This window comes from Leguminivora glycinivorella, chromosome 5 (assembly GCF_023078275.1).
Source record: "Leguminivora glycinivorella isolate SPB_JAAS2020 chromosome 5, LegGlyc_1.1, whole genome shotgun sequence".
Lineage (NCBI taxonomy): Eukaryota > Metazoa > Arthropoda > Insecta > Lepidoptera > Tortricidae > Leguminivora > Leguminivora glycinivorella.
The window spans coordinates 20,460,842-20,472,719 of NC_062975.1; the positions used below are offsets into that span (position 1 = coordinate 20,460,842).

General features: G+C 38.7%; 1 protein-coding gene across 3 annotated transcripts in view; it reads right to left on the bottom strand.

Annotated features, from left to right (window-relative positions):
* The window catches only part of LOC125226090 (zonadhesin-like), a 29,548-nt gene extending 17,670 nt beyond the window's left edge, over window positions 1–11,878 (bottom strand). The window contains exons 1-2 of one of the 3 annotated variants that reach the window (XM_048129947.1): window positions 11,727–11,878; window positions 11,262–11,459 (exon numbers count right to left, since the gene is read on the bottom strand). In XM_048129947.1, coding sequence (XP_047985904.1) covers window positions 11,262–11,459; window positions 11,727–11,814 — 286 coding nt within the window. In that variant the 5' untranslated portion in view covers window positions 11,815–11,878. Of the gene's footprint in view, window positions 1–6,637; window positions 6,886–7,792; window positions 8,053–11,261; window positions 11,460–11,726 lie in introns of those variants that run through there. The other 2 variants (XM_048129949.1, XM_048129948.1) reach the window with 2 other exon arrangements.

Here is an 11,878-nt window from a genome sequence, read left to right on the forward strand (position 1 = left end):
AAAAAAAACAATAATGTATTTTTGTTTCACTTAGTAGAACTTAAACATAGCACAATGTATGATAGTGCTAAAATTAAACTACTTACCCCCTTATTCATAAACGTTCACTAAAGTTATCAAACCGATAAAGTTCGTTTGTCCCTTTCTATCACACCAATACGCCGAAAAGGGACAAACGAACTTTATCGGCTTGATAACTTTAGTGTGCGTTTATGAATAAGGGGTTAGTATTTTACAAAAAGTATAAAAAAAGGTCTACACTAAGAGTGTCGCGTCTAGGTGGTCATTGGTCAAGTCTTACTCTATGACACGGTACCTCCCCACGCATGCGCCGCGCGCTGCCGGCCGGAGCACAGACTTTGTTTGGGGTGTAATTTCTAGTATGTTAGTACATAGTAATTCAATGGATGAATTGTACTTCTGTGAACTGTTTTCGATATACTTAATCGAATATATGATTTAATTTTTTCTTTACTACAATGCAAGTGTTTGAGTACCAAGTTAAAAATTTCACTTTCTTTTTGCCGGTTTCATACAAAAATATCGTTTGACTGTCTCTTTTTTTTGGGTAATATCAATATTTATATGGACGGATTAAGTCGCGTATAATCTTCTTCCTCTAAGAATTACAATGTAAGTATTTTTGCATTCATTTTGATCAGAGCACAACACAACAGTTCAAAAATCAGTCTACCAGAGCTTCTGAGTTCCGTCGCCGACGACGGGTGACCAAGGGTCAGAAAACCCACGCACCCGCGACCGACAGCGTGTGGCACAGCGGTACATGCGGCTCACATCCAAACGCCGCCGGGCGCGTGTGACGGGCCAGAGAAACCAGGGCCTTAGGGCTAGGTGATTATCGCCGCGCCGCAGAGGACGCGCTGAGGGGGGGGCGGTGCCTACAGCAGTTGTAGTTGAATGCATACCTAGCTCACGCACACAGACGCGTCCGCTGGCGCTGCCAGGGGCGGCTCACTCCGCTATCCTATCGCCGCGCTACAAGTATATCCTGTCGGCCGCGAGCTGTGGCCGCGAGTTCGCGGCCTACTCAGGGGTGGCGCACATTCTCACGGAATGCACGTTCGCACTTTCTATTGCTACTTTACGTCGCGAGGTTTTTTAAGCGATGTCCGCGGGTGGAATGGCTAATAATACTTAAATAAATAGACATGTTGAATAAAATAAATACCAAAAGATATTCTTATACAGATCTACTACTGATTAAGTCCCACGGAAAAGTTCAATAAGGCTTGTAATGTTGGAACCTTGAACAAAAATATATAAATACAGCGTATATACCTAGAAAGTACTCAAGACTTGAATATAATAATATAACATTTAATGTGAGTATTAATTCGTTTGGATCCATTGGTATTATCACCGGACGCCGCGCACGTGCGGCTCGTTTCTTTGTAAGAATTTTGTAGGTATTTAAAAAGGCGGCATTTCGGAAACATCAAAGCAGTGGGCCTTCTTTACTTGTGCTATTATATATTCTGTGGCGCCGCGCCGGTGTCCACGTGCGCTCTCTGCAGTGTGCGCTGCCGCTGCCACGAAACGTTTACCTACTCCGTGTAATACTGATAAAAGAAAGTATTGACGTGAATTCACACGTTTCGGAAATGACTGTAGGTATTTTAAATATTTTAGCACAATATGTTTTTTGCCTCTTATTGCCTATTATACAATATATACATACCTACTATGGCAACTCTATCACAGCGCAGAATATGCAGAAGCCACATGGTGGTCTGCGACAGAAACTCAATAGACATTTTTAGAGTTTTTAAAATAAGTACCTAAGTAGGTACGTGAAGTAACATGGTAAATTAAAAAAATATCATTAGATACTTATTGCGAAGGTGTAAACAATTTCCTTCGTTTTGCCACATATCAATAATTACCTATCTATATTAAATTCATTAATCCGTATACATTACATTTTTACAGTACGGTAATACTCACCCCGTCATTCATAAACGTACACTAAGTTATCAAGCCGATAAAGTTCGGTTGTCCCTTTCCGACGTATTGGTGTGATAGAAAGGGACAAACGAACTTTATCGGCTGGATAACTTTAGTGTACGTTTATGAATGACGGGGTGAGTATTACCGTACTGTAAAAATGTAATGAATAAAGGTGTTAAAATTTATAGCTACGAAATTTTACATAAAACACCTACTTTAAAATAAAATAAAAAATGTTGAATTTGGTTAACATTATAAAAGACCTCACGCAAGCTGTGCTAATTAGTTCGCGAATTCGTCGAGGTGGCGCTAAACACAATTATGCTCATTAGAGAACCTATACTTCTAGCCTAGCCCAGTCTTTAGACTTATGTGAGTAACGTAAAAGTACCTAATAGTTTTGTAGGTACGGAACCCTCGGTGGGCGAGTCCGACTCGCACTTGGCCGGTTTCTGTATTTACATTAAAAAAAATATACTTTCAATTCAATCTCTACAAGATTAACGATTTTCATAAGTATTGCAAATTTAAAAGCGATAGCATAAGTAGATCTCGAGATATTAAATAATGTGACAGACAGACAGACAGACGGACAGAGTCGCACCATAAGGGCCTTTTATTTGTACCTTTTGGTAAGGAACCCTAAAAAGGCGCGAAATTTAAATTTTCTATGGGAATTTAACCTTCGCCCCTATATTTTCAATATTTTTTTGAAGTGTCAGGATATGGTTCGTCGATGATTCCGCCAACGTCAAGGTTTAGGAAGGCACGCGTTTCAAGAAATTAATAACTAGCCGCTGAGCCCTCTACTTTTCAAATTTGCCGTTTTTTTTAGTACCAAGATTTGGTTGACCGTCTTCTTTAGTAGGAACTAGGAACAAAAGACAAAAGCTATTGGTTTGGATTACCTCAGAAAGGAAAAACGGATCCCTATATGATCACTCGTGCGTCTTTCTGTCCATCTGTCACAGCCAATTTTCTCCAAAACTACTGAACCGATTAACTTGAAATTTAGCACACGTATGTCCTGTGACCCAAAGACGGACAAGCAATTTAAATTAAGAAAATTTAATTGTATTGTAGGGGTCACTTTTGGTTGATAAAAATGAAAATTAAAGTTTTTCAAACTATATTGTGTTACATTTTATCAAATGAAAGAACTTAAAATATTTTCTCAAATAATTTTTAGTCAAGTAATTTTCAAGTAATTTAATAAAATAGGTAAAAAATGCACAAAAAAAATACACGAGATAGCCTTCAATCTATGGATTACACAGGAAAGCCTATTATAAATCTACAGTCAAGCGTAAGTCAGACTTAAAAGAAAAAAAAAACTCAAATTTCACTCTCTGCCGCTGAAAGGAGTTACCAAATCTCTTGAAGTCTACCTAAATTAATTTCCGTTTCGTTTTTTAGAAATTGTTCAGAATATCCATTATTCCCAAAAATTATTTAAGTGCCTTCAAAAAACGAGGCGCTTAAGCCCTTCTTGTGGTGTACGGAGCCCTTACAACCATAGCATAACTCGCACTTATAATGACCAAATCAGAGGACCAAATAATCTAGATATGTTGATCGAGGGGCGGCATATCGGCAAAATTGGTGATCGGCCCCGGGCGGCAACCACAGACGCTACGCGGCTGGGTGGTTACCCTGGCTGAATCGAGTGTAAATACAATGTAACCGCTAAAGCCTGTAGGCAATGTTTTTTTTAATCGCATGCGAGTTCTCAAACCGTGTAAATGGGTCCGTACATACAGTAAATAGGATAGAGGATAGTAACGTAGGTGCCTACGGAGTTTTGTATGTCTATACAAAATACTTACATTACATGTAGGTATAATGAGAATAGATTAAGATGAATTTACGAGAAGCTAAAATTCTTGTAAATACCTACAACGTTACTAATGTCTATTCAATCTAAGTAAATATCCTGTCTATTGTTAAAGTTTTAACTGAAAAATAAAATTTGGCATTGTTTTTTAGAAACCTGATCAAACACAAATCTGAATAGTAAATACCTACAACGTTACTAATGTCTATTCAATCTAAGTAAATACCCTGTCTATTGTTAAAGTTTTAACTGAAAAATAAAATTTGGCATTGTTTTTTAGAAACCTGATCAAACACAAATCTGAATAGCAAATAGCGACGTGGAATTAAACATCTGTTTCAACAAGATACAGCTTGGAAAATGGCAAATAACAGTAGAAAATAATAGGGGCGCCTCCGTCTATGTAAATCGTTTTGCATGTGGCAACTATTTTGATATTTTTGATACTTTTATATGAGAACGATTAAGTGTTGCTATGATAAAAAAAAATAGTTCCGTTTCTACTGTTTTTTGCTAAGCTGTATAAACAATATAGCCCTTGAATAGGGTTGCAAAAAACGGTTTTTTCTGGCTTGAAAAAAAAATATGAAAAAAAAACCGTGAAATAAAAAACAGTTTTTTTCTGGAATATGTCTTTTTTCTAAAGTACTAAATCTCAATAGAATTTATGTTAATTTCTGGTTTTATAAAACCAAACTAACATTTACGAAATCTGTAGTTGGTACTTATCGCTATTTGCTGTTGGCAACACCACCGCGCTTCACGCCGCATCGGGGATTCCCCTATAAACGTTTGTATACGAAATATGAATGTCTATCGAATTAAAATGTAAGTTATTTTTATTGAAACGTTACAACTCACGAAAAACCGTTATTATCGTATTATTTGTTCATCTAAAAAAAAACAAATTTGAAAAAAACCATGATGCTATTACATATACGTTAGATTATAGACGTTTTTCATGTTTTTTTCACAATTCTGAAAAAAAATCACTTGGTTTTTTTTTTCTATTTGCAACCCTACTCATGAACCAGCAACGTTAGGCCTCCGCTCTCGCCATTTCAGAACGGAAGTCGAGGTTACAGTTATAATGAGATTTCGGTTCTAATTTTAGTGGTGTAGTAAGTTTATCGGTATAAATAGTAATTATTTTTTGGCGTGTTTGGACAATTGTATTTTTTTCAATAGCTACCTAATTAAATACCTAACGTAATTTTATCATCATAGAAGAGTAGTGAAATGTATGGGACCCCATACATTTCACGACTCTTCCACAGTACCTATAAGGACGACTCAGCAGTTAATCTCCCGCGATCGGTATTCGGCTCTCTCGCACGCGCCGCGCGCGACCTTGGCAGCGTCACGCAGCGCGGCGCGTACTGACGCGACCGGCATCATCCGGTTCCGCATGTACCCCCTGCACCTCGCTTGCGCAGAGCGTTTTGTTAGAAGTTTGCGAATTTGTTAGAAGAATTATTACTGAGTCGTCCTTATACTGTTCTCTTCCGAACAGACTACCATAATTTTGATACCTAAGGACGTGGCTATTTAAGTATGTACATAGAGTTAAAAAAAGTTAATAGTACATTGTGCAACATGGGAGGTAAGGGGAATATTACAAACGTGTGTTAATTCACGACAGCCTGGCAGGCTGGCTTTCTCCCAGTGCCAACGTCCCCACAGCTTTGGATTTGGAGCCCGAGATCACTTAAAGATAGAATAGAATAGATTTTTTCCCCTCACTAGCTCGGAAACACGTGTTTTGTCCTTTAATACCAGCGGGTAAAAACGCATTTTATCCACTAGTGGGTAAAGTAATTTGACCTTGAATAAAGTCAAATTAACTGCTTTAAAATTGATAAAAGTAGGTGAATCTAGTAATAAAGATGATTTACCACCTGTGGAACTACTGGAAGCAGTGATAAACGCATTTTTTGCGTTGTAGTTTCCTCGCTATAGTGAAGGGAAAATTTTTGTGTTACACTCGGGTGCAAATTTATTTTACTTCTCGTGTGTTAAAAAACTCGCAAGTTCAGGATTCTATTCTCGAACCAGTCGCTTCGCTCGTGGTTCAACTATAGAATCCTTTCACTTGCTCGTTTTTCAATTCCACACTCGGCGTTAAAATACAACTTTGCCCCCTTGTATAACAAATAACTATTTCTTGCTCTCATGTTGGTGTACAGATCTTACACTAGGTACAATGGTTACATAGCAACAACATGACCCTACAGGGTATTATGTATAATAGTAGAGGAGTTGTACGAGCATTTGTATGGGAGGGGTCATAATAATTCCCACAGAACCGAAGTTTGGTTTTTTTAGTTCTTTATGTGTGTCTTTTTGACATACTAAAAATATAGTAAAATATATTTCTGCAAAATGCGTTTTTTCGACCGCCAAAAGTTGTATGAAAAAGTACTATGAAAAAAAAAAATCCTAAAATTTAAAAATCGTCTCTGGTATCAACTTATGAGGAATTAGGCGGCAAAAAAATTTATAGCGTTGATGTTTAGCAAAAGTATAACAATTTTCCATTTTTTTGATAAAATTAAAACTGATAAAAATCATAAATTCGATGAAGGGAAGTAATTGAAACATAAATTTCATGGTAAATACGGGTACGATCCGCCTGGTGATACGTAGTCAAGGAGCCTATGACGCCTGCCACTCTAGAGCCTCCACATGCGCGTTGCTGGCCCTTTAGGATAACTTTCCACCAGAGATGCGCTAATAAGTAAAACAATATACTTACGAAACGGTACTAAACCGTAATTTTTTAATTAACCAACAAATCCAATTATTTTATATAAAATATAACATGTTTTTATTTACCTGTGCTCTGGGCCGCAGCCGCTGAGATTCCCACAGATATGATAACGACAGCTAACAACGCTAATGATTTCGCCATCTTGCTCAGCCGCTGAGTCTTCTCTGACCGAACTGGCTTTCCGCCTTTATTAATAATTTAGACATTATTTGTACAGCTGTGGCAACAAAGGATGTTATTTCTCAGGTTCGTGCTTAGTAATAGATTCTTTTTATTCTTTTTTTAGGGTTCCGTAGTCAACTAGGAACCCTTATAGTTTCGCCATGTCTGTCTGTCCGTCCGTCCGTCCGTCCGTCCGCGGATAATCTCAGTAACCGTTAGCACTAGAAAGCTGAAATTTGGTATTAATATGTATATTAATCACGCCAACAAAGTGCAAAAATAAAAAATGGAAAAAAATGTTTTATTAGGGTACCCCCTACATGTAAAGTTGGGGCTGATATTTTTTTTCATTCCAACCCCAACGTGTGATATATTGTTGGATAGGTATTTAAAAATGAATAAGGGTTTACTAAGATTGTTTTTTGATAATATTAATATTTTCGGAAATAATCGCTCCTAAAGGAAAAAAAGTGCGTCCCCCCCCCCTCTAACTTTTGAACCATATGTTTAAAAAATATGAAAAAAATCACAAAAGTAGAACTTTATAAGGACTTCCTAGGAAAATTGTTTTGAACTTGATAGGTTCAGTAGTTTTTGAGAAAAATACGGAAAACTACGGAACCCTACACTGAGCGTGGCCCGACACGCTCTTGGCCGGTTTTTAATAATTGTGTTCGAGAGAGCGGAGTAGTACCTAAGCAAACATTCATTGTGAATAAAACACTGTCACACAATAGGACGGACAATGTTTATCTAATGGCACGTGACTATGAGAGTGCTACAGTAGGTACAGGTACAGTATTAAGCGACTTGAGCCACTGTTCCCTACTTGACCTTATTATACTCTTCCTGTAATTGTATTCATTGGAAACTTATTTTAATTGTTTTTCGGTATTCATTTATTTTATTCGAAACTTTGTCACTTGTCGTAGGTACCTATTTGGAGGAATTATAGGTTAAACTGTGGTCACACACACTAGACAGGTATGATATTTTATTTTACTTAAAAATTAAATATATTAGGAACACATATGCCTTTCCCATCTTCTCATATCTACCTTTATGCATACCCTTTCTTGCAGTAACACACTTCGTTAGGTACACCAGAATGTTCCTTATATAGGCCAATTCTTCTGGCTCCGTTCGTGTAACGTTGAGCAGACATGAATCTAGGTAGTTATTGTTGACATAATTCTATAGGAACACATATGCCTTCCCGTCTCTTGCATACACAGTAACACACATCGTTACAGCTAATGTTCCTTATAGGGCAGATGTTCTGACTTTGTTCGTGTAATATTGAGCAGATGTGAATGTAGGTAGCTATTGTTGACAAGATTCTATAGGAACACATATGCCGTTCCCGTCTCTTGCATACCCTTCCTCGCAGTAACACATATCGTTACACCTAATGTTCCTTATAGGGCAGTTGTTCTGACTTTGTTCGTGTAACGTTGCACAGACGTTGTCGCACGCGCCGCCGCATGAGTAGTATTCGTGAGGGCCCGTACAGCGTTCTGGGAGACAAAATAGAACTATAATTATACATACACATACAAATGTCATAATCTCACGTCTCACTCACGTCTGGAGACTCAGGTTACAGAGCCACTTATAGCAAAAAAAATCTGATATTGCAGTAACAGGCTGAACCCACACCACAATTGAATCCGAAAGTCGTATTCTACGGCAGCAAAAGTGGTTTTCACCAACCCTCCTAACCAGACGCCTCATGGAAAAATTTGATTGTATCATGACATAATTTCTTTTACAGATGATTGAGCAATTGAGAGCGTCTGGATGTTGTTAACGAACGATTTCTCAGAGAATGGAAAATACTCTCATTAAACCCGCGTTATAGACACATCCATTCAGTCTCCTCTACACACTTCACGAGTTCCCACTCACCGCCCTCAAATATCCCGGTTTGCACACATGCAGCTATAAGTTCGCAACTTGACACAGGGTACTGGCTTTCCAAGGTGACTGCAGTTTCAACTTACGTTTCTGACATTCTACTTCCTCCACACACTTCCTGCTCGCCGCCCTCAAATATCCCGGTTTGCACACACATCCCTTGATGCAGCTGACAGCTCGCAACTTGACACAGGGTACTGAATTCCCAAGCTGACTACAATTGAAACTTACCCTTATGACATTCTACCTCCTCCACACACTTCCTGCTCGCCGCCCTCAAATATCCCCGCTTGCAGCTGTCAGCTCGCAACTTGACACAAGCTACGGGCTTCCCAAGCTGACTACAATTGAAACTTACCCTTATGACATTCTGCCTCTTTCACACACTTTCCGCTCGCCGCCCTCAAATATCCCGGTTTGCACACACATCCCTTGATGCAGCTGTCTGCTCGCAACTTAACACAGGGTACTGGCTTCCCAAGCTGACTACAATTGAAACTTACCCTTATGACATTCTGCCTCTTCCACACACTTTCCGCTCGCCGCCCTCAAATATCCCGGTTTGCACACACATCCCTTGATGCAGCTGTCTGCTCGCAACTTAACACAGGGTACTGGCTTCCCAAGCTGACTACAATTGAAACTTACCCTTATGACATTCTGCCTCTTCCACACACTTTCCGCTCGCCGCCCTCAAATATCCCGGTTTGCACACACATCCCTTGATGCAGCTGTCTGCTCGCAACTTAACACAGGGTACTGGCTTCCCAAGCTGACTGCAATTGAAACTTACCCTTATGACATTCTGCCTCTTCCACACACTTTCCGCTCACCGCCCTCAAATATCCCGGTTTGCACACACATCCCTTGATGCAGCTGTCTGCTCGCAACTTAACACAGGGTACTGGCTTCCCAAGCTGACTACAATGGCAATCAATCAATCAATCAAAATATTCTTTATTCAAATAGGCTTACAATAAGCACTTTTAAATTGTCAACAGTGTACAATATTCATCTTATTCTAAATATCAGAGCAATTTATTGGTGCAATAAACAATATTGTTTTAAAACTACATTGATTTAATAAAATGATATCAATCTAAATTGTATAAAAAAATACTAGTATAAAAACTTCTAGAATAAATTCTAAATGTCAAAAAAATTGTGTAAAAATACATTGAATTATCAATATCATCATTAATAAGCTATATAATTAATGGTTTTCAGCAATACTTGTATCCCACAGTGTTTCATCATTCATGTAGTCTTGTGTGCTATAGTAGGCTTTAGAGATCAGTATACGCTTTACATAATGTTTAAATCGATTAAAAGACAGTTCAGTGATGGCATTAGGAAGTTTGTTATAAAATCTTACACAATTACCCATGAATGATTTTTTAATTTTATGGAGCCGAGTGAAGGGCACTGCAAGCTTATGCTTATTTCTAGTGTTTATATTATGTACATCACAGTTTTTCTTAAATTTACAAATGTTTTTATGTACATACATAATATTCTCATAAATATATTGACAATGCACTGTCATTATATTAATGTCCTTAAACTTATCTCTAAGTGAGTCTCTATGGTTCATTTTGTATATTGCTCGAATAGCCCTCTTCTGCAGAACAAATATGGTATTTATCTCTGAAGCACTGCCCCATAGTAAAATACCATATGACATAATGCTGTGAAAGTAACTAAAATAAACTAATCGAGCTGTTTCCACGTCTGTTAACTGACGGATCTTGCTCACTGCAAATGCTGCAGAGCTCAGTCTATTCGAGAGGGTAGCAATATGGGGACCCCACTGAAGTTTAGAATCTAAAGTTATGCCAAGAAAAACTGTACTATCTACCAGTTCCAATTCCTCATCCTTCACAACGACACTTGCTTGTTCATTTTTAGCATTACTCGTTACAAACTTAATACATTTAGTCTTTTTCTCATTTAACAATAAGTTATTAACACTAAACCAATTAACTACTTCGGAAATAGCATTGTTTACATTTTCACAAGTTTGTTGCTGACGTTTGACTTTGAAAATAAGGGAAGTATCATCTGCAAACAATACTATATCATGGTGGGTCTTTACAAGATATGGCAGGTCATTAATGTAGATAAGGAACAGGAAAGGCCCCAATATTGATCCCTGCGGTACACCCAACTTACACCCAACTTACCGCAACTTACCCTTATGACATTCTGCCTCTTCCACACACTTTCCGTTCGCCGCCCTCAAATATCGCCGCTTGCATCCCGCATCCCTTGATGCAGCTGTCAGCTCGCTACTTGACACAGGCTGCTGGCTTCCCAAGCTGACTACAATGGAAACTTACCCTTTGACATTCTGCCTCTTCCACACACTTTCCGCTTGCCGCTCTCAAATATCCCGGTTTGCACACACATCCCTTGATGCAGCTGTCTGCTCGCAACTTGACACAGGGTACTGGCTTCCCAAGCTGACTTCAATTGAAACTTACCCTTATGACATTCTACCTCCTCCACACACTTCCTGCTCGCCGCCCTCAAATATCCCCGCTTGCAGCTGTCAGCTCGCAACTTGACACAAGCTACGGGCTTCCCAAGCTGACTACAATTGAAACTTACCCTTATGACATTCTGCCTCTTCCACACACTTTCCGCTTGCCGCTCTCAAATATCCCGGTTTGCACAGACATCCCTTGATGCAGCTGTCTGCTCGCAACTTAACACAGGGTACGGGCTTCCCAAGCTGACTACAGTTGCGGGCATCACAGCCCCCGTTGGTGCATGAAGAGAACACTTCGTTGCCACTGCACTGTATAGCTGGAAGAAATAGTTTTTTGCTTTAAAAGGGGGCAAAGTTGTTTTTTCACCGCACGTGCCAATATTAATAACACCTACCCGAGCAAGCGAAAGATTCCAATATTGAACTGGTTTAAAACGTGGAATTTTAAGCGTTGCGAGAGTTTCAAGGCACACCGAATGAAACACAAAATTTATTACTAAGTAGATAGGGTTTGTTGTAAAGTTTAGGCGCATTTGCGCATTTAAGATTTATTCATTATAGCTATTTATATTTTTAATTCTTACCTGTTTCATCGTTGTCCCCCTTATCTAAAGGATTAGCCCCACAAATACCAAATCCAGCAATAACTAAAAATAAAAGGTATCTGTCCATGATGCACAAGTACAACGGTCAGTATTCGACTGTTGATGTAATTTCCTTGTACAATTTTATTATA